At 36.4% G+C, this 27,162-nt stretch overlaps 1 protein-coding gene across 13 annotated transcripts in view; it reads left to right on the forward strand.

The window, feature by feature from the left end:
- The first annotated feature begins 2,849 nt into the window (after positions 1–2,849).
- Positions 2,850–27,162, forward strand: part of PCDH9 (protocadherin 9) — a 1,090,977-nt gene continuing 1,066,664 nt past the window's right edge. For 6 of the 13 annotated variants that reach the window (XM_070471598.1, XM_070471602.1, XM_070471600.1 and 3 more), the window contains exons 1-2: positions 2,853–3,423; positions 4,640–7,810. In XM_070471598.1, the coding sequence (XP_070327699.1) occupies positions 4,775–7,810 (3,036 nt within the window). In that variant the 5' untranslated portion in view covers positions 2,853–3,423; positions 4,640–4,774. Of the gene's footprint in view, positions 3,424–4,639; positions 7,811–27,162 lie in introns of all 13 variants that reach the window. The other 7 variants (XM_070471594.1, XM_070471599.1, XM_070471595.1 and 4 more) reach the window with 3 other exon arrangements.

Consider the following 27,162-nt stretch of genomic DNA (forward strand, 5'->3'; position numbering starts at 1 on the left):
AAAATTAAAATTAGTGAATACTATCATTTCATTAATTCATAATTATGCAGGTACATCTTTTAAAAAAAAATGAGAGTTGGATTGTGAACAGCTCTCCATATGCAAACATTTTATATCATGGTTTTGGTAGAAGACTCAAGTTATGATAGCAGAACGTTAGGAAAATGGCCCTTTATATCAATTAATTTTCATCCAGTGATATTAATAAGAGCTCTAATAATATTTTTGATTCTGGAGTTTAACATTTGGATTATAATAGGGCAAACAATAAGCTTCAAGTATTCTAACTCTCAGAGGTAAAACTATTACAATAAAGAATGCCACCAATTTAGACCTGCGGAATAAACACCCATAAAATGGAATAAGTCGGTAGCCCTATCTCTATATTAAACTCAATTTCCTTTGAAAAGATCTACATGTACTTCATTTGGGGAGTATGCCCTGTGGTTTCTGTTAATTGAAGTCTCCTGGTCATAAGTTTTATCGTGTGATGATTTCTTTTCTCTTCCTTAACCTTCCTCTGTATTCATGCTAAGATTTCATTTATGAGCATACGGTAATAATGGGTCCTGACTACACGTAAAGGTACCCCTCAGCAAGTAGAAACGTTTCCACTTTGTGAATATGTTTAATAATTATGGTTATGTGTTGTGACTTTGAAATGACTACAGCATGATTGGAATGAGAACGTCAGATAACTGATGTTTCATAAATGGACTGGAAAGTGGCCGTGCTGCAGTGTTTATTGTAAATGTATCAGAATGATGGTTCGTTTATTATTTTAAACTAGTTCAGAGCATAAAATATGTGACAACTGGAACAAAGCACTAGCTATAATTGTTGATTCCATGAATGGCAAAATGATCACTCACTGTGGTAAAATAAAAGAATATTCCTTTAGTTCACTCGGGTTATTGTATGAGGTAATATTTTCCTTTTGACTTTTTAGATACTTAAGCAAGCCTTTTTCCTAATCATTCAAAATACTGTTAGAGTTGTTTAGCCATTTTAAAACAGTATCAACCTATGGTCTGCTAGATTCATGTTTATATTTCACATAGATGGCGTTAATGTGTTTTACAGGGGCCTCTGAGGCCCTGCACTTTTACTGTGAATATTCCATGTGAGGAAAAGTTTGTATAAAAAGCAAATTTTCATAGAGGTGAGGAAATTGCAGTGTCAAATTAGTTGGTCAAATAATGGAATTATTTACACAGTATCTAAGTTTGGTAGGTTTGCTTAGTGATTTTTTTTTTTTTTTACTTTTAAGTACCTAAAAATAATTGTTCATATTTTAAAAGGAAAGCCGTTGTATTCAAAAACAAAAGGTGTTCCCGAACACGCCATCACAGTGCAGAACTACGTGAAAGAGCCTTCAAGCCATCTTTAGCCCAGGACCGAATGGGGAACACGGAGGTTTAAAATAAATGCCCTTTTCCTCCCTGTTAGGTAGTACAAGTTATTCAATCATGGCATTAAGGCCTTCTCAAACAACCTTTACAGGTCATGCAATAATATATATATATATATTGCTCGAAGTGAACTGTTATTAATGCCTCAAACTTTACTGAGGTATTTGGCGTCGTAGGTACAAATACTTGTGGTTTACCGATTTAAAATGTTCAGTCAAATATAGACAGTGCTTTCGGGGTCAATATTTAAGGAATAAGGCTAATTCTTTCGAGAGTCCCTCTATCCCGCTTTTACATGAAAATAAGACATGCGTCAGGATACTCGACGACGGAACAGGAGTCAGAAAAACGAAGTGGCCAGGGAAAGAGAAGTACTAGTGTACATGTCAAGTTGGAATCAGCAGACAGTGTAGGGGAGAGAAACGTTCCACAGCTTGGGGAGCAGCTGGACGGGACTCCTTCCAGCATTTCGCGACCAAAGTTTGCAGCTAGGTGAGCTGAAGCGGCTTTTGCCACGGCCGCGCGTCCGGGAGAGCTCGGGTTCACAGGGTCTGGGCGCGGCGGGAGCAGGAGTGCAAGGACAGCCTGAATCCGCTGCCGCGGCCCGTTCATGCTCCCCGAGACGAGACTTCGCGCCGCACGGCAGACTGGCCTCAGGCTGTCTAGGGGATCCCAGAGGCTGTCATTTTCCCTTTCTCCCGGCAGCTTCCGTCACCCTACACGAAGAGTGCTCAAATTCATTTTCTTTCCTGTTTTGCTTGAGATTCGAATATCCTCTGTCCCGACCTTTCCAAGCCGCCCTCTGTGCCCTTTTGGCCAACGTCCCTGCCAGGAAAAGCCTCTAGTTGCGGCAGCGTGAGTGTAGTCCTTCTAACGCGCTCCGGGGATGTGCTGGCCGGTGCTCCGCCTCGGAGCCCGGAAGAACTCTTTCCCATCAGTGCATTCCGGTCCCCCCATTTAGCAAAGAGAACTGTGGAATGTGCGGCCGTAGCTGAGCCGCCTCCGGCATCCCCCAACCACCCGCCGCGGTGCCCGAGGCTCTCGGATCGGCGCTCGCACGCCCCGCCTGCCTCCGGTGCCGCCCCTATTCGGGCGACAGCCGGGACGCGGCCGCAGGCTGCCCAAACCAGCCGCCGGCCCCGCAGTGCTCTTGAGAGCCGCGTCCGCTCGGGCCTCGGGAGCGCCGCCACTTCCCTCCCCGGCCAGACCCTGCTGGGCATGCTCAGTGCGCCTCCAGGAACCCGGCTCTCGCGCAGCCAGGATCGTGTCTCCGGGTTTTCGCGGCTGCTGAGGGGACACTGGGGAAGGGAGGCTGGGAGACAGTCAGCGCCTTGTTCCTCGCCCGGCTGCGGCCGCCCGCACCGCAAGATTCGGGCCAATCAGGGGCCAGAGGCGGGGCTTCGGCCGTCACGCCCTCCCTCTGGGCTTATTGAGAGTTATATCAAGAAATTCAGTTCAGAGAGAGGAGAGGGAGAAGGAGAGAGGGGCAGAGGCGAAGGGAGAGAGGGAGAGCGTGCCAGACAGGAAGGAGCGCCCTAGAGTCTCAGAAGCACGCAAGAGATAACCAATTAGGAATTTTTCGGGCACCTGTCACCCCGGAGAGCACCCAGAGACTCACCATCACCCCAACTCTGACGTTTCCTACAAGAAGTTAGAGACTTAAGCAGTACTGACATCGGAGGGAAATGGTATACTTGATGCTGTGGAAAATACCCCTGAGCTGAAGAAGTGCCACTGGATGTAGTGTGTGTGTTAAATACCAGGAGAGCTCAGACCCCGTGGGTAATAGAGACGAAATGTGGAGAGAATGACTAACGACAAATCTGTGAATTTGTTCTCTGGAGTTGCTAATTTGCCAGCCCGAAGCAACACATTTTACAAGGAGGAAACGTTTTGCTGCTTCTGATTTCTCCCCAAACTGGTGCTACCAGATGCATGGCTTTCTATGTGTTGGAACAGCTCATTCCTAACTGCAGCATACCGGGAAAGGGGAAAGGTTGAGGCAACTAACGTAAGTGTAAAGTTTCGCATGCACAATTGTAAATTTTGTGTTTAGATATGTCCTCGGTGTAGACGAGGGATGTTTATAACTGGGTAGACGGTTGGGGCAGAGCTCACCTACTAGGCTGTATCTGCATCCCTACCTGCATCACTCTGCCGGAACTAATCGCGGGCATCAGCTACCGTGCAGCCTAATGCAGATAAGATTAGAGCCTGGAAACTGACCAGTTCTACTCAAGTAGGTAGCTGCCTGGAGGCTTGCACCCGTTTAAATGCAGTTAGGAGGGCATCGAAGCAGAAGGCTTTCTACCTGCATTATTGAGTCACAGTATTTATGTGTGGCAGACGTTACTAATACTATAAACGGAGATGGGGTTAAGAACTGCATTTTTTTTTTCTTTCCTCTTTATGCTCAGTAGAAAATATTGTGCTGGTACATGGAAATGTTAGCTGCGTTTCACTTATGTCTTGGCACTCTCTTCCACCTCTAGGATAAGGAATCCTATGTTATTATATGTATTCTAAAAGTTTTAATGTGTTTATTAATTCTAATGGGGATAATTTAGCAACATGGAGAAATGAGAGCAAGGTCTGGGTAAACTGAAGGTCTTGGTATTGTGCTTTTAGGCAATGAGGTTATGTAGTGGCCGGTGACTGCTGCTTCTGATGCTGCAGCAGCATGTCCGAATGCTTGCTTCCCAGTAAAATTGTATTCAGAAGGCAGCTGAAAAATTGGGAGGAAAGAAAAAAAGATAGTCTGTTTAGAAGAAAGAGATGACTCAGTGTGGCAGAGAAGAAAACACATCACATTTGACATGTGACAAAGCAATTAGCAGGAACCATAGCTAAATACTTGGTGTTTTTCACTAGCTCCTAAAAAAACTAAGGGAGGTGGGTTAGAAGCCAGGAGGCGGGTAAGAGGGGGGAGGGGAAGAGGAGACCAAGGACGCATGTTTTGAATTAAACAGTGTCCTGCCAACAGTGTGGGTGAATGCAGGTAAAAATAGCAGCTGCCCTTAATTCGAAAGTAGATAATTTTATTTTCTCTGGGCAAATGCAACAAGCAGGGGATATTTGGTGTTTTTATTCACAGAGTTAACTTACAAACAGTGGCAGAGCAAACTGCCATGTTTACTAATATGCAGTGGAAAATGTGTTGTGATATTTCGTGACTGTGTGCTTTTGTTTACTGAAGAATAATGTTGTCTATACGATTGTGTTGACAGTGGCTGTCTCCAAATACGCGATGAGATGTAATGCATCCTCCAGTCCATGCACGCTTTCTTTTGCAATTTGTGCCTCATTCCTCAGTGGAGACCTTTAAACCCTAAATCCAGGAAAAAGAAAATAAATACATTATCATGGACCTGAGGGATTTTTACCTGTTGGCTGCTCTGATTGCCTGTTTAAGGCTGGATTCCGCAATAGCTCAAGAACTTATTTACACTATTAGAGAGGAATTGCCTGAAAATGTGCCCATAGGAAACATACCAAAGGATCTGAACATTTCTCACATCAATGCTGCCACAGGGACCAGCGCCAGCCTTGTCTACAGACTGGTTTCTAAAGCTGGGGATGCCCCTTTGGTGAAAGTATCCAGTAGCACTGGGGAAATTTTCACAACCTCCAATAGAATAGACAGAGAAAAACTCTGTGCTGGAGCCTCTTATGCTGAGGAGAATGAGTGTTTCTTTGAACTTGAGGTGGTGATCCTCCCCAATGATTTTTTCAGGCTGATCAAAATAAAAATAATTGTCAAGGATACCAATGATAATGCCCCCATGTTTCCATCTCCTGTCATCAATATTTCCATCCCAGAAAACACTTTGATCAACAGCCGCTTTCCAATTCCATCAGCAACAGATCCTGACACAGGCTTCAATGGTGTACAGCATTATGAATTGTTAAATGGGCAGAGTGTTTTTGGACTGGATATCGTGGAAACTCCGGAAGGAGAAAAGTGGCCGCAATTGATTGTTCAGCAAAACTTGGACAGAGAACAGAAAGATACCTATGTGATGAAAATCAAAGTAGAGGATGGAGGCACCCCACAAAAGTCCAGCACCGCCATCCTGCAGGTCACAGTAAGTGATGTCAATGACAACAAACCAGTATTTAAAGAGGGCCAGGTGGAGGTGCACATTCCAGAGAATGCTCCTGTGGGCACCTCTGTAATTCAGCTCCATGCCACTGATGCAGATATAGGCAGTAATGCTGAAATCCGGTACATTTTTGGTGCCCAGGTCGCGCCTGCAACCAAAAGACTCTTTGCTTTAAATAATACTACTGGGCTGATTACAGTTCAGAGGTCCTTAGACCGAGAGGAGACGGCCATTCACAAAGTGACAGTACTGGCTAGTGATGGCAGCTCTACTCCTGCTAGAGCAACAGTTACCATCAATGTCACTGATGTAAATGACAACCCTCCGAACATAGACCTCAGGTACATCATAAGTCCCATCAATGGCACCGTGTATTTGTCTGAGAAAGATCCTGTCAATACAAAGATTGCCCTCATTACAGTTTCAGATAAGGACACAGATGTGAATGGCAAAGTGATCTGTTTTATTGAAAGAGAGGTCCCATTTCATTTGAAGGCAGTATATGACAACCAATATTTGTTAGAGACCTCTTCTTTGTTGGACTATGAGGGCACCAAAGAATTCAGCTTTAAAATCGTTGCCTCTGATTCTGGGAAGCCCAGTTTAAATCAAACTGCTCTGGTAAGGGTTAAGCTTGAGGACGAAAATGACAACCCACCAATTTTCAACCAGCCTGTAATTGAGCTGTCAGTTTCTGAAAACAACCGACGTGGGTTATACTTAACAACTATTAGTGCCACAGATGAAGACAGTGGGAAAAATGCAGATATTGTTTATCAGCTTGGGCCGAATGCCTCCTTCTTTGATCTGGACCGAAAGACAGGAGTTTTGACAGCCTCTAGAGTCTTTGACAGAGAAGAACAAGAACGATTCATTTTTACAGTAACTGCCAGGGACAATGGGACCCCTCCCCTCCAAAGTCAAGCGGCTGTGATAGTTACCGTTCTGGATGAGAATGACAATAGCCCCAAGTTTACTCATAACCATTTTCAATTTTTTGTGTCTGAGAATCTGCCAAAGTATAGTACTGTGGGGGTAATCACAGTGACAGATGCAGATGCTGGAGAGAATAAAGCTGTGACTCTTTCCATTCTAAATGACAATGATAATTTTGTGTTGGATCCCTATTCCGGAGTCATAAAGTCAAATGTCTCATTTGACAGAGAGCAGCAGAGTTCCTACACTTTTGATGTCAAAGCCACTGATGGGGGAAAACCACCCCGTTCCTCTACCGCAAAAGTAACTATAAATGTCATGGATGTCAATGACAATAGCCCTGTTGTTATTTCACCGCCTTCTAATACTTCTTTTAAGTTGGTGCCTCTCTCAGCCATTCCTGGCTCAGTGGTAGCAGAAGTTTTTGCAGTGGATATTGACACTGGGATGAACGCTGAACTTAAGTATACAATTGTGAGTGGTAACAACAAAGGCTTGTTTCGGATTGATCCGGTAACAGGCAACATCACCCTGGAAGAAAAGCCAGCACCAACTGATGTGGGCTTGCACCGATTGGTGGTCAACATAAGTGACTTGGGGTACCCCAAGTCTCTGCACACCCTCGTACTTGTTTTCCTTTATGTTAATGACACCGCGGGCAATGCTTCCTATATCTATGACTTGATTCGCAGGACTATGGAGACCCCGTTGGACAGAAACATAGGGGATAGCAGCCAACCCTATCAAAACGAGGACTATCTCACCATCATGATCGCCATCGTCGCAGGCGCCATGGTGGTCATCGTCGTGATCTTTGTCACCGTGCTGGTGCGCTGTCGCCACGCATCAAGATTCAAAGCAGCTCAAAGGAGCAAGCAAGGTGCCGAATGGATGTCCCCAAACCAGGAGAACAAACAGAACAAGAAAAAGAAAAGGAAGAAACGAAAATCTCCCAAGAGCTCTCTTTTGAACTTTGTCACCATCGAAGAGTCCAAGCCCGACGATGCAGTTCACGAACCCATCAATGGGACAATAAGCCTGCCGGCTGAGCTGGAGGAGCAGGGCATAGGAAGATTTGACTGGGGCCCGGCCCCTCCAACCACCTTCAAGCCCAACAGCCCTGACCTGGCCAAGCACTACAAGTCCGCTTCTCCGCAGCCCGCTTTCCATCTTAAACCAGACACTCCGGTTTCGGTGAAAAAGCATCACGTGATTCAGGAGCTGCCGTTGGACAACACCTTTGTCGGGGGTTGTGACACCCTTTCCAAACGCTCTTCCACTAGTTCAGATCACTTCAGTGCCTCAGAGTGCAGTTCCCAAGGCGGCTTCAAGACAAAGGGCCCCTTACACACCAGACAGGTAAATGAGCACTTTTACTGGTCTATAAGTACTGCATACAAGTGCCCAGTCAACCAGTATTAACGTGCCACTGTGTCTCTTGTTTTGGTCTAACTTTAGCTTAGTTATAAAGAGGGAAAAAAAAAACTTGACCCCTTTTCTATTCCTCTGGGGCTCAGTCGAGAATTTTTAGAACAGCTTTGAAATTTCTGAGTGCTGAGAATTATTTAACCTCCCAGTTTCCTTCCAATGGCAAAAGATGAAAAGAGGAAATTATTCCAAAATGTCCCAAGATAATGTTTGCTGAAGAAGAAAACCTGTCCTGATATGCCAAATTCTGCTCCTGGGGTTTCCAAATTGACTGCTTCAAGATTTTCACATTACCTTTTGATCTCAAAAGTCACCTTCAAATCTCAAGTTTTAAATGACTTTTGAAGGTCTGACTATAATTATGTTGGAGCTGTGGTTGCTAAAGGGGTTAATTTTTTTTTAGTCTCTAAAAATATAGTAGAATATTAAATGTACATCAGCTGTGAAGCACATGATTGTTGGTAGATTGCAGCTAAGCCATATAGGAAGTCTTCTCTTTGATTTGAGATGATTTTATTGTAATATAGTAAATTGGAGGTTGAAAAGAAAGGATTGCAGATTGTCCACAGTGGCCAAAGTACTCTTTCAAAAAAAAAAAAAAGAAAGAAAGAAGGAATACTTTCTCCCTGTTAGAACTGATTTATACAGAAAAGAATGATTCCATTGTAAATATTCTCATCTCAGTAATGCATAAGTGATCTGTCATAACTCATTTTAAACTGTGAAATATGACATATGAAGAGGGATTAATAGGCTGAGAAACTCATATTTCAACCAAATCCAGAATTAGTTTTTCTTAGGTCTAATAATTCCTTGTTAATAAAGATTTAAATGCAGCGCTGTCTAATTTATTTCACTGGTGCTTGTCTGTTGCCATGAAGTTTGAGTGTCAATAATAGCCTGTAGATGGCACTAGGGTATCATGTCGCTTGTGCTGGCCTGGCGCCAATCCCACAGTAGCAAGTAAAGGGGGAAGGAAAGATCAATCTGGTGCTATAGCCAAAGATACCTTTTATTTAATGATAGTTGTTCTGGAGCAACTAGCATTTAAGTTCATTTGCTTGCTCTTTTGTGATCAGTTCTCAACACACCAACTTTCTAGGACTTCGTAATCCAGGTTCTGTCTTTGTTGGTATTGAGTCCACCTATGGTGATGACCCATCTGATTTTGTTAAAAGTAAGGAACATACAGACTTCAGAGAATCAAGTAAAGCAAAATAAAATTTGGAGAAAGTATTGACAGTCATTGCTTAGTGTTTGAAAACTCAAGAGTTTGTCTCTTTTTCTCCTTGTGGGGGTGGGATGGGTGAGAATGTTCTATTGAAACTCTGGTCTGTCACCATCCGGCATTTGTTGCTCTGTAGTAACTTTCAGGTTTCATGGTAGTATGATATTTATTAAAATAATTGTGACAATGAATCAGAGATACTTCAGAACATTAAGTATAATGTCTATGATTTTACAACTGAAATTTCCAATTCTTAAGAGGTTAAATATCTAGAGGATTTATAAAGCACATATACTTAGAGCTTGAATGTACAGGATGAAAGGAATTAAGTCAGTACGAAGGTTCTAGAGAATATGATGTTATTCGATAGACATAGAATTTGGAATGAGTTATTTTCATGTTAACTTCATTGGCTTTTTAAAAGAGGTTTGATGTTTTAAAATTTCTGAGTTTAGTAGAGGTTTGTAAATGTTGCTAAATAGTTAATCATGGTGAGAAAAGTAATTTCTGAAACTAAGTGGATTTAAATATAAAGTTGCTATTTCAGTGAAAAGAAAATATGGCTTTTTATTATTTACTTTCAATGGGTGGGTAAGGTCACCACAAAATACTGATGATATTTTATGATTTGCACAATATCTTAAAAATGTAACATGACTTAAAACTTTTCATATACAATCTGAAATTTGTTTCCCAGAGAAACATGCTGAAGTTATTCCCACAGCATTTTTCTTTTCATATTAAGTGTGGTGGGTATTATGAGCATTGATGCACAGACCCACTTTTTCTGACTTCTTCCCCAAAGTTGGATCTATATATAGTACTGTGACATATATATAATACAGTGACATAAATGTTAAGGTATGGGAAAGATCTTTCATCGAGGTTTAGTCAGTCATAAGGAAATTTGTTTGTGTGATGTAATCTTTGAAATAGGATGCTGAATAATTCTCTGACTGGAACGAAAGTGCATTTTAGACATTCCTTGAGACCTTGCGTCACTGTGCAGTTCTTCTGGTAGGCATTTCAGTGTTCAAATGTAGCTATAATTCACTATTATGGTAAAGAGCTATTGAAATGGCTTTGGTTATTTATGCCTTTTAGAAGTTTTCATGCTGAGAAAGAAAAATTGCAATGTTGGAGAAAAAGAGTATTTCTGAAAGTAAGGACAGGTGATGGTGATAGCAATATGTACAATTTTAGTATAAAAGAGGCATATTTTCTATGAATGAAGAGCACACATTATATACTATCCTTTAAATTGTTTTTTCACTGAACTATATGGCTGTTATTGAAGATGTTCTAGTTAAGTTAAAAAATAAAAATTCTTTTTCTTAGCTCCTTCAGCTAGTGGCTTTTATGAAAATGTGTTCCTGAAATAACACAATTTTGAAAAAGTAGGGTTTATTATAGCAAAATCTTTCAGAGGAATTTATAAACTAAGGTAGGATCTGTGAAGATATTTAGTTGAGTGGAAAAGGATTGCTGTTAACAGAAACACCTTTTCACTTTATGGTGCTAGTTGATGTGTGGGTAAAATGAAAGATTAGTGAGCAAAGAATTATCAAATTTAAATAGCATGAGTTTGTCTTATCTGTACAATGGAAACCTATGGTCTGACTTTTATACCATGAGTTTGCTTATAGTGCATTGATTCTTATGTTGTGTGACTTTTTTTTTCTCTTGCTGTTTTCCCTTATGTGACCTTGCAAAGAACGTATAAATCAATAATAAACCACATTCTTCACCCACTCTATTTCACTAAGCTTTCATTTTCCTTGAATATAACTAATCTGTCACTGAATTTTCTACAGATTATTTTTTATGAAGTTTTGGATCTACCCTTAGCATTCACAGATTAAATAAAATGTCCTTTTTAAAAAAAGCTAGATTATACCTTAATATTTATTCATAAATAAGCAAAGTTCATTGTCATAGGTTTGAGAGGATGACAACAAAATCATTTCTAGTAGGACCATAAATGATGAAGCTCATTGATATATTTTCTCTAAAAGGAAAATATCTTCTTAATTGAATATGATTTTTAAATTATGGTATTAAGTTCTTAAATTTTAGGATGTCTCAGAATCATCTGGAATGTTTCTTAAAACATGTTGGTCCTCAGTCCCAGAGGTTTTAGGTCCAGAGTCACTGGGGTCAAGTCTGAATACTTGCTTTGCTGACAAGATCCCAGGTGATAATGATGTTGCTAATCCAGGAACCCACACTTTGAGAACCACTGCCTCAGCATATTAGGACAGGAACCGTTAGCTTCTTTCCTCTTCAGATTATCATTTCGAGAGGACCTGTTTTTGCACAGTCCAACTCTCAGCTCTTATTGACAGCAGTTTTATTGTAGCTGGAGGCTTTATAGTAAGCTGTTTATTGCTGTTTCCCAACCTGGTTGACAGCATTTGGGGAATTAATTTTCTTGGCCCCGGTGTGCTTTTTGTGGAGGTATAAATGAAAATGTTAAAGAATGAAAAAAAGTGACCTATTTACATTTGACAACTTCTTCCAGTAATAAAACAATCTGTAATAGTTGCACTGTTGAGTTTGGTTCTGGGTAAACAGTCATGTTTAATTTTCTAAATGAAATGCTTAGTTTAGAGCTTAAACATCCTTACTTCAACTTCTCACAGTCTAGAGTAAGTATTTGCTCATATATACATTTGTGTATATATTGAAGAAATTATACATTGAAAATGTATTTGCATGCCATACTCAAGTGTATACATGTACTTTTGCAGCATAAAGGGAATTGCTTCTATTCCCAGTCATTTAGAGATACTATATTACTTTTATGATTACTTTTCATTTTTGAGTAATCCCATTGCAACCGCTGCTGAAATGGTGTTATGTCATGTAAAATGCACAAGATAGTTATAGAATTGCTATTTAGAACAGTGAGAAATAAAAAAGAAACTGAAGGGAGCAAATGCTAACTGGTGTGAAGCTAGCAAAAATTTTAAGATATTTTAAACTACTAAATTTGGCAGTATTCTGTGAGGGATGAATATAGGTGGCATATGGAAAAAAATTGCTCCTGAAGTTGCAAATTATATTAAAATGTTATCTGTTGTGATTTTTGTTTCTGCTCCTTTGCTTTGCTTAAGTGATATGATCGTGAATTCAGTTACAAAGTTAAAGACACCCAGACCCCTTGGATATTGATTCAGGAATTCGAAATGAGCAGAGGCCATCCATTCAGCTGGGCTACCTTTCCTCTTGGTTTTGTAAGACAAATGTTTAATATTTTTAAGCTTGATACACCTAGGGTATAAAATTCTGGTTACATTTTAGTTTTTGTTGCTAATAACCTTAAGGAGAATAAAAATAAAAGGTTACTACTGTACTGAGTATGGACATGTGTACTGATTATTGAACATTTGTTAATATAGAGAAAATAATTTCAGTAGTTAGAATATTCTATTATCTTACTTTTTATATTTTGTTGCAATGGATTCTGTATATAGAAACTCTAAATTGATGTTCCCTTGGCTTCAGATGAGTCATCTTCATGGTGTCGCAGAACAGGCTTTAGCATCGTTAAAATTACCTTGTAAATGTTGTACTAACACGTTATATTCTTATGGTATGTGCACAGTCTTAATAGTTAAATATTTCCAGCTAAAATTTATCTTCTCATAATAGCACAAATTAAAATATAATACATGATATAGTAAAATAGAATTTAAATTTATTAAAAAGCTCAAATCTAAAATCAGATTTCCTCATAACCAGTTCTGAATTATTCTGACTCAAAGTTTTATTTTCATACTGACATATATGAGATATAGGTAAATTGCACCCAAAATATGAGAAATAGCAAATACATGAATTATTTTTCAATTATATTATTTTATGTGACAGTACCAAGGTAGGAAAGTGAGACCTTTAAATTATCTTCTTATAATTTCTGTTTTCATAATTATTTTTAATATACTATTTAGACTGATGTCTAAATTTGGGGGTTGAGGGAGTGGGAATGCAGAAACCACCAAGTGGGAAAATCTACAGTGTTTGTGTTGACCTAGCAGTACCAGACCAGGGGTTTGCAGGATTCCAGGTCATGTTAACTGCTTGGCTCATTTTTAGTACTTTCTCGATTTGATTTTGTCAGAGTTGAGCTCTTGGTTTGCATGCAGTTAAAACAGACAAAAGCACAACATGGATTATTTACCACTTTCACTTAAAATCCTTGCAGTGAGCTTTCTCTGAATTTAGTTTGGTGTTTTCTTGAAGGGAAATCCTCTATTAAAACTATAGATTCAACCCTTGATAATATTAACAAATCAGTTAATGTCATATTTCATGTAGTTGGAAACTAAGTAGGAATTATTTTATGTGTGTTCTTAAGTTTTTGCTTTCTTAACAATTGATTTTATGTTTAAAATCTTTCTCAGAATTATTACATAATAGTTCCCTAAAATTTATATCAGGTTTGTTGAAATATGGCTGTAATCACAGATGAAATATTTGTGAGAATTTAAGAATGCAAGTCAACAAGAGGCTTATTCAAAAGTTTTAAGTTTCTAGAGGCATAGGTGTTATGTTCAATAAGTAATAATGCTAATGTGGTATGACCATCCAACTGGTTAGTCCCCCTAAAACTTATATCAGATCACAAAAACAAACCCAAATGTAGAAATATGATCTCTCAATTATGAAAAGAAATATACTTCACTGTTTGATTTCATCAGTTGTTTCAGATAGCAATCAAATCTGTCCAACATTTCATTTGAAAAAGAACTCATGCTTTTTGCCTGTTTGATACAAATCTATTGGGCCATCAGTCATCAGAAACATAGAATAAGATAGATATATTACCATGATTGACATTTTCGTTTTGATTTATATTCTTTCTTTTCCTAAGCCAAGATTCATTAACATGTGAAATTTCTAAGTATGTTCAACAATTCCTTAATAGTAAAGAATGATTGCAGAAATAAACTGGAGAAACAACCCATATATAATCTATCTTACTAATTTTTGTCCTATAGGCAGTTTGTTGCTTATAGAAAAGAATGGTGACAGAATTGGAATTTTCTGAGACATAATATTGATATTTAAGAATTTCAAAACTTGAAGTTATTCATTAAAAGATTTATTTTTACATACTTATCCATTATTTAAATGGCATGTGAAAATATTTTCCTCCAATCTTTAATAGTTTGATTGATTTTAGTGCCAAAAATACGCATCACATTTAAAATAATGGACTTGGGGCCACCTGTGTAGCTGGGAATAATGAAGATACATACACAGGCAAGATCTGTGAGACACCTTTGATTGATTCTTTCTAGTCATTTTACACTAATTATCCCGGAATTCCTTGAGAAAATATACGAAATTAATTTATCTGGGTTTGAAAGGACTATACTGTAGCCTTACCACTCATTAATATATATAGATGTGTAATTATACAGGCTGCAATAAAGGATGGAAATTGTTCAGTTTGACTGTGTTTATATAATATCTTCTATTTTAATATTCTTCCTTAGTTTGTCTTTCTATCTGACCATCTCTGCATTTTAGTATTACACTGCTTTGTTAATATCCAGGCTTTGGCCTTTTTCAGTCTGTTTAGCAGTTGATTAAGAAATACGCTAATCCCTTCCAGGATATTGAGAAACTAATGGATTGCAGAGTATTTGGCTCTTTAAGCTTCAATTGTAAATGGTATGAAGAATTGTCACTGAGCTGATATTTGCATATATCTCTTCCAGTGCTAGTTACTTTGTCTCTTTTTTGTCCTCCTAATCTTCAGCTTTCATTCTAAGAATATTTATTTTAGTCGGAAATAAGCATGCCAGTGATAGAAATTTGGGATTCACCTCCAAATGAATGCCATCACAGACAGGGAAGTTCTGGCACATTTTGCATAGGTCTGTATGAACACAGTGAACCCTTCATAAGCTCTTAGATTGCAGGAAATCAGTGCTGAAAATTAAGTGGGGTTTTAAAGATTTGCAAAGTAGAGAGCTTTGTATAATGCTGGTATTGCAGGTGCCTATTAAATGTGAAGTAAAGTCTTTGTAATACAACTAGCTAACACGTTTCCTTCCACATTAGAGTGATTTGTAGCCTAGGGAATTAGTCTTGCCTGTTTTTTTCCAAATGCAGAAACACTAGATGTGTCTGAAAGAATACAATCTCAAATACATGCCTTAGAATGAATAGATTTACTCTTTGATGATTATTCAAGGTAGATGTTGCAGGTCCACACATACTTACCTGTGATACCTCTGATGTCCATGGTCTGGCCTTCACCTTTCCTAGGAGAAACTCAATTATATGTATATACTCTCCTCTAAACATAAATCAGATTAAAACCCCAGGTATCTATAAAGCTGTAATATTACCATAATGAAGAGGGCTTTCTACTGAGTGCTTTGATCCTCAAAGGAATAGCTGTTGAATCATTTCTCAAATTGTATTTTTAGAATTCATCTTTGCTCCATTTGTAAATAGTGTGTATTTGTAGAACAGCAATTCATTCCAGACTTACATGGGTTTAAATATATTTACTTCAAGACAGGGTTCAGCAAAATGCCTCACAGTTCTTTAATGCTTAATGTCTTTGACTGGTCCTGTTAGATATAAAATCAGTGGAAATAGCCATGCCTATTTTTTAATGATTTTACAAACACTGTATTTTTATCTACTGGAAAAAGTATATAATCCATGTGCAGATCACAGTAGGTACAGTGGACTTGCTGAGAATGATCACAGATGATTGATTTTGAAAACAAAACAGTTTTTGTGCAAGACAATAGCAACTGCGATTCAGTAAATGAGGTTTCTTTCCTCATTAAACAAGCCTCAAGGAGAAGCATGGAAACATGAGATGTATAAAATGAAGACGTGTCTTTTGTAGGAAGACAGTGTCTTCTGCTGATAGTATTTCCTTAGTAGATCTTTTCTTGAGGAAAAAAATACTAGTGCTGTTTTGGATTCAGAGGTTGCAACTTATCTGTGCCTGGTGTGATGGCAACTGCATGTTGAGGACTTTCAGATACACAGCTACCTAGGATTCCCAGGAGAGTTTTTGTAGGGGGTGCAAGTGACACATGGAGACAAAATGGAGTGACTTCTGAGCTGTGAGTTGATGCCTGCCTGTGTCATATATTCATGTCATTGAACTGAGTTTCACTTTGGAAACCTAGAATTACAATAGTCTTCCTTGCTTGTCTGCTGTGAACACACCTAGACTAGAACCTTTTCTTTGTTTCATTTCTTGTCATTCTCCTAGGCGAACTTTATTCACTTATGTTAACTCACTTACATTGTTTTCTTAGTTATTTGATAGATTTTTTAAATGATACTAACTTCTGTGTATCTTCCCTCTAAAAAGAAAAAAAAAAAATCAAACAATGTTTTGTTCTAGAACATCCCTAAAGGGTAGAATAAAATATGCACAATGTGTCCTTTCTTCCTAGAAAGAGCGAATCTATTTTTCCTTTGAAATTTTCAAAATTGGGTTTTTCAGACTGATACCATTTTCAAAGTTAAGAAATCATATTACATTTAGCTGTATAGTTTAATAATGTTTCAGTACATTCAAATTCCCAACATCATAGATGTTAGAATTTTTATGAAAATAATTTTCTTGCTGCAAATGAAATGAGTATTAAAATTGCATTAAACCATGGTAAAAACAGATACAATCTTTAGGATATTTTAGTTTGACATGAACTCATTTTCATTCATGGTCTTAACAGCCAAATCTGCCAAGCAGTGATGGCAAAATATGCTGAATTCACTGATTGATTTTTAAGCATGGTAATAAGTAAGCAGAATCATTTTGACACCTAAAGTCTCTGTTTTAGACAATTAAATTCTGCTTTAGCTAAGGGTTATTGACTTCTGGATGATACTAGGAACAACACCCTTCAGGGTTTAAACTATTCCTGCAGGACCATCTGTTATTGGTGGGGCTGAGCAGCCTTTCCAGCCATGCAGCGTCAATCCCAGGTGTATATTTAGGATTGTTCAGAACACAACCCTGGTTCCTCGTGATCTTTCCATCTCACATTGAACTCAGTTAATCAAATACTGGTATATCATAACTTAAAGCTTATTACTTAAGGAAAATATAAGAAAGTTCCTCAAAGTAGCAACAATGTCTTATTTACCTTTGTATTTTCATGAGTAAACCTACAACAATACCTAAAGAAGTGAACTTCATAGTCTTTCAATAAATATTGACCTAATGAGAGTATTCAGTTGGAATCATGCCTTATATATGCATAGTATTTCCATTGATAATCTCTATAACCACTGAAGAAAGAAGACACTACCATTCTTTTTTCATATTCTAAGCTTTTAATAACAAACAATGTTGTGATAGTTTCAGGTGACCAGCGAAGGAATTCAGCCATACATATACATGTATACATTCTCCCCCCCAAATCCCTTCCCATCCAGGCTGCCACATAACATTGAGCAGAGTTCCATATGCTATACTGTAGGTTCTTGTTAGTTATCATTTTAATTTTTTAATTATTTTTTTTTGCTTAGCTATAATTTTTTTTCATTTATTTTTATTAGTTGGAGGCTAATTACTTTACAATATTGCAGTGGGTTTTGTCATACATTGACATGAATCAGCCATGGATTTACATGTATTCTCCATCCCGATCCCCCCTCCCACCTCCCTCTCCGCCAGATCCCTCTGGGTCTTCCCAGTGCACCAGACCCGAGCACTTGCTTCATGCATCCGACCTGGGCTGGTGATCTGTTTCACTATAGATAATATACATGTTTCAATGTTGTTCTCTCGTAGTTATCATTTTAAACTGGCAGTGTGTACATGTTCATCCCAAACTCCCTCATTTTTCCTTACCCTCATGCTTCCCCTCAGCAACAATAAGTTTGTTCTTATTCAACTTATGTAAAAATTTAGAGACAGAAAATGTGTTTGTTTGTTTTTTTCAGGTCTCATAGCTAAAGTTGTTATTTCCAATCCAGTACCTCACCTCCACACTGGTATTTCTTCCTCATGTATATCTACTTTTACCTGTTAAACATTCTTTTCAGGCCATATGTAAGTTTGAAACATTTTCTTCATTAGTGACATTATTTTTGTTGGAAAGAACTGCAACTCATGTATTTTAAAAAACCTGTATTACAGGGCAATTCATTGCACCCAAAATGGTTCTTTCTGCATTACTTCCCAGTAAACTAATTCTAGACTCTAAGATTAAAGTGTGGTAAGCATATGATGGAGGCCCAAATGAGTAGCGTATATATGAGGAGAATTCTGATTGTCTGGTGTCAGCTGTTGTCCCTGTTTCCCTCTGCAGTGACTAGGACTTGATGATAAAATCTCTAGTTAGGTTTAAGGGTTTTCGGAGGTTTTTTTGGGGGGAGGGGTTGATGGCTGAAGAGTCCTCATCTTCCCTATCTAAGAAATTTTGATGTAAACTAGCATGCCTCCATTCATATTTCTGGAGGTCCAGTGAAGACTAACTAACCTAACCTCATCCTATAGATGAGCAAGTGTAAGCATTTTTAGACTCTGAATTTTGACATTTCAATTTTTTAAACAGTGAAATATAATTAACATCTTTATATCATTTATCAGTGTCTTGACTCACTAATGATTTCTGAATATATATCAGAGAGAGAGAGAAAGAAGCAGAGTTAAAAAAAAAAAACTGCTGATTCTAATATACATAAATACACTCATATCACTTAATTAGAGTTATCTGTGGTTTTTATTTTTACCCTCATTTCTTCCATACCACTGTGTTTGCCTATCATAGCACCTTTTTTTTTCATGATAGGATATAATAAGAAGGGAAAGAGTGAACATAAATAGGATCAGATTCCTTTTCTTCCAAGACTCCTCATCCAGGATTTTTATTTAAACCTTTGAATACTTAGATAATTGAGTGATTACTTCTAAATAATAATCAATGGATTCACGTTGATATCTACTTAATAGAGACAGTATGTTTTGGAGGAGAAAAAAAAAAAGTCATCATCAAAGTTTCCTTAACAGACTTTTGAGCCATCCAGACAACACCCTAGAATCACATATGAATTCTATAAAAAGCAGCAAAATAATAATTGAATAGTGAATAAGTGGTGTCTAGCTACTATATTAATTTTAGAAAGATAAATTTAGTGTCTAATAGAACTCACAGAATAGTTTCTCAAGACTCAAAATGGACCTTTGAGATTATTTGGCCTATTTAATTTCTTTTCTCCATAAAAAATTGAGATTATTACAAAAAGTAGTTTAATATTTGAAGTAATAGAAAAATGACTTGAAAAACTGTTATTTCAAAAATGTGTCATGTTGAACACATAATTTGAATGTACTGTCCTTTGCTTTTATACTCTAAAATGGATATAATCAGGCCCAATCCCTAAAGTTGTGATGAGATTAAATGAGTGCACACATGGGTACATGTAAATTTCTGGCCCATGGTAGGTAAGCAGACACTCCAAAAACCTACCTATTTTTCCTCCTATTTTGCCCAAGGATGCCAATTTACCACTAATAGAGGGGCCTAATTTCACTTCATGAATGTTCTCTCCATTTTATTTTTGGTAGTTTTCTTAAATGTGAGTTTTATACTTTTTTAAAAATTTTATTATATTGAAGTATAATTGATTTATTTACAATGTTGTGTTAGTTTCCGGTATATAGCAAAGTGATTCATTTTTATATACCTGTAATGCAAAATATTATATGTATGTGTAATTGAATTTTTTATATTTTTAATAAGTTATCTCTGTTAATCTGCTTTAAGATTAAAACACTTTTTGAATTATCTAGGATTTCTGAAAAGTTGGTTTCTGTAATAGCATCAGAGAATAGCAGATAGGATGTTATATATTTTCTTTAGATTTTAATTCTTATTGTTTCACATTTGTATAACTGCTTCATCTTTCATCTTGAGTATTTCACCATTTTCATTTGCATTTTGTGTTTTAAAACTATCTTGCTTCTTTTAGTATTTGTTGTTAATTTACTTCCCCATGGATTGCCCATAGAAATTCCTCTTGTCTGGGGATTTTCACCTTACACATCATTCCTATTAGTCAGTACTTAACACAGCTGTAGCCATTTGAAACCTGCTGGGTTTTGCTTCCAATTATTCCATAAACTAGAAAGCATCTCTGTTGAAGTAATGGCACCCATGATATAATCATACTAGTTAAAATGCCTTGGAGTATATGGGTCATATTTCTGAGATTCATCAGATTTATTCCAGAAGCATAATAATCATTTTTTTCTTTTTATTATTCCTCTGACTCTGAATTAATATATGTTCATTTATAAGTAAGATTTTAGTGTCTTAGTATGAATGTTTATAGTGTTTGAGTATGTGGGTGACATGATAACATGAGTCCCAACAAATGAGAATATAACACAAGTGATTGTATTACCTGAAAAATAACTTTTGTTAATATCTTGGGGCCAAAATCACTGCTTTATATTGGAATAGGTGAAATCATCAAGATAAAATTAATGATTTGGATTTGAAGCATAATGTAGTATGGATTTGTTGCTAATTTTTTTTAACTTTATCAACTAAATAGAAAGTAGATAAAATCAAATTTCAGTGGCCTCATTTAAAAATTAAAATTTTCAATTCCTATTGATGTTTACTACCCTCTCAGTGCCATTCCATTGTTTTTGGATCTATCTTTTGATTTAGTTCTAATATCTTATATAGACAGTAGCTCAGTAGATAGGAAGGACTTTAAAACAAGTGATGATAAGAAAACTCACTCTTTGTGCTTGGAAAAATTTGATCTAACAGAGAATGTATGGCAAAGTGGCATAGTTTCTTTTAAACCACTGCCTCTTGTAGATGTGATGTCCCTCATATGGTATTAGGGTGTGGAGCAGAGTGAGGACATAGAGTGGATGTTACCTCATGGAGTTGTTGTAAGAATTATAGCATGGCATATAGTAGGTGTTTAATAAATTCTACTTAATCCCACCACAGAGGGATACAGGAGATAATCAGGCAAAATGAGGGTATTAGACACATTTTAAATGGCAATATTTTAAATGGAATCAGGCTTTAAGTATTTAGGTTCATAGTTTTATTTAAAACCGTTAATGTTCTTATGGCATCAAATACATACACATGTTTTATATATATGAATATATGTAGAAATGTAAATTAAGATGGCTACCATTTTATGTTGTCCATATCAGTGATCTACTTTGTTAACTCTTAGAGTGGAGAGCTGATTGTGTATCCAAGAATTTTATGTACATTCCAGTTCAGATAATACTAAATGCTTTATTCTGGGAGGAGAATTATATTTCTCCCACCACTCATGTCTTTCCTTATGTGATCAGGGCTCACTTGATTTTTTCATTTAGCAATGTGAAGGACTTTCTCTGCCTGCTGAACACTAATCTTATTCAGGCATAAGCTTGACAACTAGATGATACCCAGCCTTATCACTAGATGACTGAACTATATTATCTCTTCCTTAATGGGTACTAAAACTTATTTCAGAATTATGTATTATAGTTTTAAAATGTGTATTCTTTTCTAATTCTGCCTTATAAACCCACGAAACTTTTCTGCTGCCAAAGAACTGTGATGTGATCCACTGATATATACACAAATTAATCTCTTATTTTTCATTAATTCTGTTATTTAACAGATATCTATTGAATAACTGCTGTGATCTAGGAACAGTGTGAGACAATGGAATTTTTTTTTTAATGAATAAGACATTTTCTTTTCTTTAAAAGATTCCAGTGTTTTTAAAACAGTATATTTTTTCCTTGGAATTCTCTTATTTTAAAAAATATGAGTTTTCTCTCTTAGTTTTAAATTGATGTCATCATTTCCTTGAAATATATTTTTTAAAGTCTTTTTTTTAACCAGTGCTGGAGACTTGATCTTTCAGTAGGGTAATAAAATTCTAAGATCTATTGCTCTAATTATAAGAATGCCAAGTTTAAATTTATCCTTTGGTTAATTTAGAGGGAAATACACTTTTCATCCTTAAAATCACACTTCTTCTGCAGGCAAAGGTGTTAATAAAATATGGTTGCAAGTAAAACTTCATTTTGTAACTATATGAGATTAGCATATTTGCTATATTAAAAAATCACTTTAAAAACATGGCACACATTGTTAATGTTGAATAATAACTCAAGTTAAAAAGGACCATCTTCTCTAAAAATGGAGTTTCATAGAGATCCATTTTGAAAGGGATATTTTGAGTTGTGCAAAAGAATGTTCAACCTTAGCCCTTCAAAAAAACACAAGCCTAACATAGACATGGAACATAGATGTTAAAACTCTAGCTAGAATAAATGTTTGGTTTTATCGGCTTTTACCTCCAGATGGTTCTGATTTGGGCAAGTCCATTTCCTTATGAATATTTATCACAATATTTCAAAGAATGGATGCAATGACATAAATTTGAAAATGAAACCTTTATTACAAACTTTTTCTTAAATTAAGAAACATTCATATCCTGAAAATTTGGTTTTCTTTAATCATAGAAGAAAATGTCATAATTGGGCTTTACATTTCAGCAAGACACTTATTTCACTAATTTACATATGGGTGCATGTTTATATGATCAGGTCATTTCAAAGTTTCAATGTAATATTTGAGCAAAAGTCTTTGTTTTTACAAACTTTTGCACATTTTTGTGCAAATGTATTCTTAAAATAAACTCTTGCTGCCAGAAAATATACTATTTTAGTTGTAGATAAGCTTCAGTGGTAACCATCAAGCTGGTGCCTAATTCCAAAACGTTCTTTCCAACTGTTCTGTGGATATTTAGGCAACTATCTTCAAGTAATTACTGTAATATACACAAACTCCAAAACTGAAACCTGGTGAAATATGTAGACCTCAGGAATAAGGTGTGTAATAGTCCTTGTTAATTAAATACATTGATTAAAATATAAACTTTTTTGGAAATTATAAATGTATTGATATACTCAGTCATGAAAGTAAATGTAGTTCACTTTTTAATAATGTGAAAATATGGACAATTTGGAAGGTTAGTTTAGTCCCAAGTAACAGGATAAGTTAAGCTTAGTAACAGATATATTTAAATCAAGTTTGGTGTGGAAATCACATGTGTACAACAGTGGTAATCAACTTCTACAGAAAACCAGAAATGTGGCAATCTCAGCTTTATTCCTGATGACAGTAACATTTAACTTGGTATTGTTATGTAGTTTTAATTCCTTGCCTATTATGATTTTTATAAGCAACTATGCATTACTTTATCAAAGAAGAAAAAGCACTAGAGATTAATTTTTGTAACTTTGATGCACGTTATTTTCTAGTTTTTGGCAGTAATAATATCTATTCAAAACCACTTATACTTTGCTAAAATTTCACTTAGCATCTTGAGAATTCAGTTTTCCCATCTGAAGGAGATCATTGGATTCAACCTTTTTTATTTCTATTATTAAAAATTGTACTACAGCTTTTATTAATTCCTTAGAGAAACATCACTCTTTGGCAGGTTTTCTCTTACCACCCAACATCTGCCTGGCCTACTTCTTTCCATCATCAGTTGATATATGTTCAAACAGCGCAAATCAGTGTTAACATTGGCTCAAGAAAAACAATTACAAAGTAAATCATATAATTCAGTCTCTTCTGACAATGAACGATTTGCAATATTCTCATTGTTTGCATGATCTATGTTATCACTCTCTTGCATTAGTGTTGATAACAGAGTGTTGCCATTATCTTCTTTGAGGTCTCTGCCTGATTAATTTTCCCCTTCTGAACTAGAAAATTAACTTTTTCCTCCTCAATCAGAAATCACAAAAGAGAAGAACTATAGAATTTCAAGATTATTTGTGTTTATAATTTGATTAGAAAACTGTCAATTTAAAATAGTATGTAGATACCATATTTTTATCAGCATTATTACTTTGACTGTGTTTGATTTTTTTCTGTAGTAGGCATTAAGATAAATTGGAAAATTACACATAGTTTGGGGATAATATGTAAATATAGATTTTTTTAAAGTCAGACACTGGTAATTTTGATTGATGGTATTATTTATTATCAGGAAAAGTTTTAGAAAGCTAATTAAACCTAATAATGCTCATTGATTTTATTGGCAGCCTGTTCATTCAAAGATAAAATAGAGTTAAGTGGAAAAAATAAATAATCATAACTGTTCATGTGAAGGAAAATCAGGTTTGAGAATAAAAGAACTGAATCACAAATTAGCTGTAGCCCCTATACATACTACCTGAATGTCAAACGACAAATAGTGTTTGTTTAGAGGAATATAAACTAGAACTATGTCTTGCTGTAGCACAGCCAACCTTCCACATTTTCTCCATAACACTCCAGAAACAGCCCTACAAGGATGATTCTGAAACCTGGACAGAAGTCTAGGAATACTTGCTCCTCTACTATTGCAGCGATTTCTAAACTTCAAAATAAACTTGCATTTATCCTCATTTACTGCATTGTGCTCTTTTATCTTATTAAAACCTTTAGGAAAACTCAATTTATTTCAGTGGAAGTATTACAAAAATTTTATGCTGTAGGTGGACAGGTTTAGGAGTTACTTTGCAAGCTCAGAAAGTTGATATAGATGGAGGAGGTATAATTACAGGAATGCCACACGATGGCCACAAGATTTTTGTTGTTGTTGTTGGTTTTTCATCTTATGCAACTTCATCCAATGGTCATATTCTGAATATACAGCAACAGAGATGCCCTCCTTAACCATATGGCTAGATGCTTATGATCTGTTTTCTGAATATTTTTTCCCTGGATGTAAGGTCATATGGAGGTTTTTGAAAAAAATCCCAAGCCTATTTAATGTCGCTAATACAGGTGACAGCTAATTTTAAAGAATTTAAAAGTGTTATAAAACAAATAGATTAGTGTCAAATGAATACCCTGTGATTTTTGCATAAGAGGCATTTTAGCTATTTTGAGCAGTAATTGATGGAATGAGATGTAAGCATTCTCTGGCAAGGTGAGAAGCTGGACAGGCCAAGGCTTACAATCCTGTATTTTCAGAGCTTTGTCAGAGCCAGGCATTCTGGGGACAATACAGTGAATCACAGCTATATGATTAATCAAATCAGTTCTCTATTGTAAAAGGACAAAGAGATGATGCCCATTGGCATCAGATTTGGAATTGGATGCTTGTAGATGAATGAATTTGTGTAGACTGTGCCTTCCAATGTTTTGCCTGGAAGAGAAATAAATCCACTAGGAATCTGGACAAAAGCAACATTTAGATAATCATACCAGAGTTAGAACAGCCTATATAGAAGAAAAGCTAACATGAAAAAGAATTAATTCATTACTGTTAATGAATAGCTATTAAGTACTTTAACAGAATTAATCATTATCACTAAAAATGTAAACATACTTTAAACATGTGTAAAAGTCACTGGCCACCATAATTTCAGCTAAATAGGAAACAATTTCATGGGAGAAATGGAAGATATTTGGCGATCTGTAAAGAGAAGTTCTGAATATTCCCTTTGGCACACCTATCTCTTTATTTCTAGAAACTTCATTTTCAGTGCTTTGAAAGTAGATTTCCAACACCAGATAATGACAATCAGCCAGCATATACTTGAGTACCCACTGTGCTCCTGGCAGTCTTCTCAGCCATTTACATGCATTTTCTTAAATAGGAGCAATGACCTTGCAGGTCAGGTACTATTATTAATGTCCCTCTTTTCAAGCTGAAGAGAAGTTAAATGATTTGCTTAAGGTCATAGTTGTAAATGAGAGTAGTCTAGGACTTGAACCCTAGCAGTTTTACACCAGAGGCTTTGCTTGTAATTGCTAAACAATACTGCCTTAATGATTGAACTTCTCTTTTCAAAAATAAAATGATTGCACATCACCAAGAGTCACTTGAGCCCCAAAATAAATTATTTGCGTAAATATAAAAAATAAAAGCTCAAGTCTAATTTAACATTTCTGTTTTTAATTCCTTTAGTGTACAGATTTCAACACTGAGTACATGACGATGATACAGCCATGTATCATGTGAGGCATGTGTGTTTCTTCACAGTTTATAGTGAGCATTCATGGACATTGCATAGTAAGAAAAGTAATAGCATTTCTGTGTCTTAGGCAGTAGAATTCTGGAAACTTTTCACCAACAGTGTATTTTGGCAGTGAATTTCAAACATTCTGCTGATCTCAAAATAGAATAAGAATTTTGTGATTATTCTTTTTTAACTACTGTTCATACTAGATAAGGAGAGATGTAGAGGAGGAGATGGTATAAACAGTAATGATAACTAAAAGATCTCTCTTGTCCATTAGCCTGGAATGCCACTTTTCTTTAAAAAAAAAAAAAAAAATTTATTCCAGCCCCTGCTCTTCAACAGGTCAGAAGCACCAACTATCTTCCATCTGCCTCTGCACAAACTTGCCAACTAAGATCAACATGTGCCTTCCCCTAACCTATCCAACTGGGAGACCTATCATCATGTCTGTTTGGAAACATGTGTAATAAGCTTTTATTATTGGCTATAAAATTTTAGTCCTAAATTTTTTCCAGTTTTATCACCCACAGCCACAAAAAGTATCCAGTAATTTCGTAGAGTTCTGTAAATCTACCATATTTCATTACTGGCTTCTTAATGTGTCCTTGCCTAAAACTCTAATAAGAGGTGGTAAACACACTTGTCAACTACATATTGGACTTAAGGATCCCCCTTAAATCTAAGAACTGGAGAGAACCATTTCAGCCTTATAGTAAAAAATTTTGTTTATCATGGATTATTATAATGGATGACTTCCCAGGTGGCACCAGCGGTAAATAATCTGCTTGCCAATGCAGGAGATGTAAGAAAGGCAGTTTCCATCCCAGGTCAAAATCACCTGGAGTAGGAAATGGCAACCCACTCCAGTTTTCTTTCCTGGAGAATTCCATGGACAGAGGAGCCTGGTGGGCTACAGTCCTTGGAGTCGCAGAGTCAGACAGGACTGACCCAGCACACATGCACACACGCACGTATTATAATGGATACATGCTGGTAAAACTCCTAGGTAAGAAAGCTGCAATTTTAATTTGAGGTTCATTTGGAGAT

This window comes from Odocoileus virginianus, chromosome 8 (assembly GCF_023699985.2).
Source record: "Odocoileus virginianus isolate 20LAN1187 ecotype Illinois chromosome 8, Ovbor_1.2, whole genome shotgun sequence".
Classification (NCBI taxonomy): domain Eukaryota; kingdom Metazoa; phylum Chordata; class Mammalia; order Artiodactyla; family Cervidae; genus Odocoileus; species Odocoileus virginianus.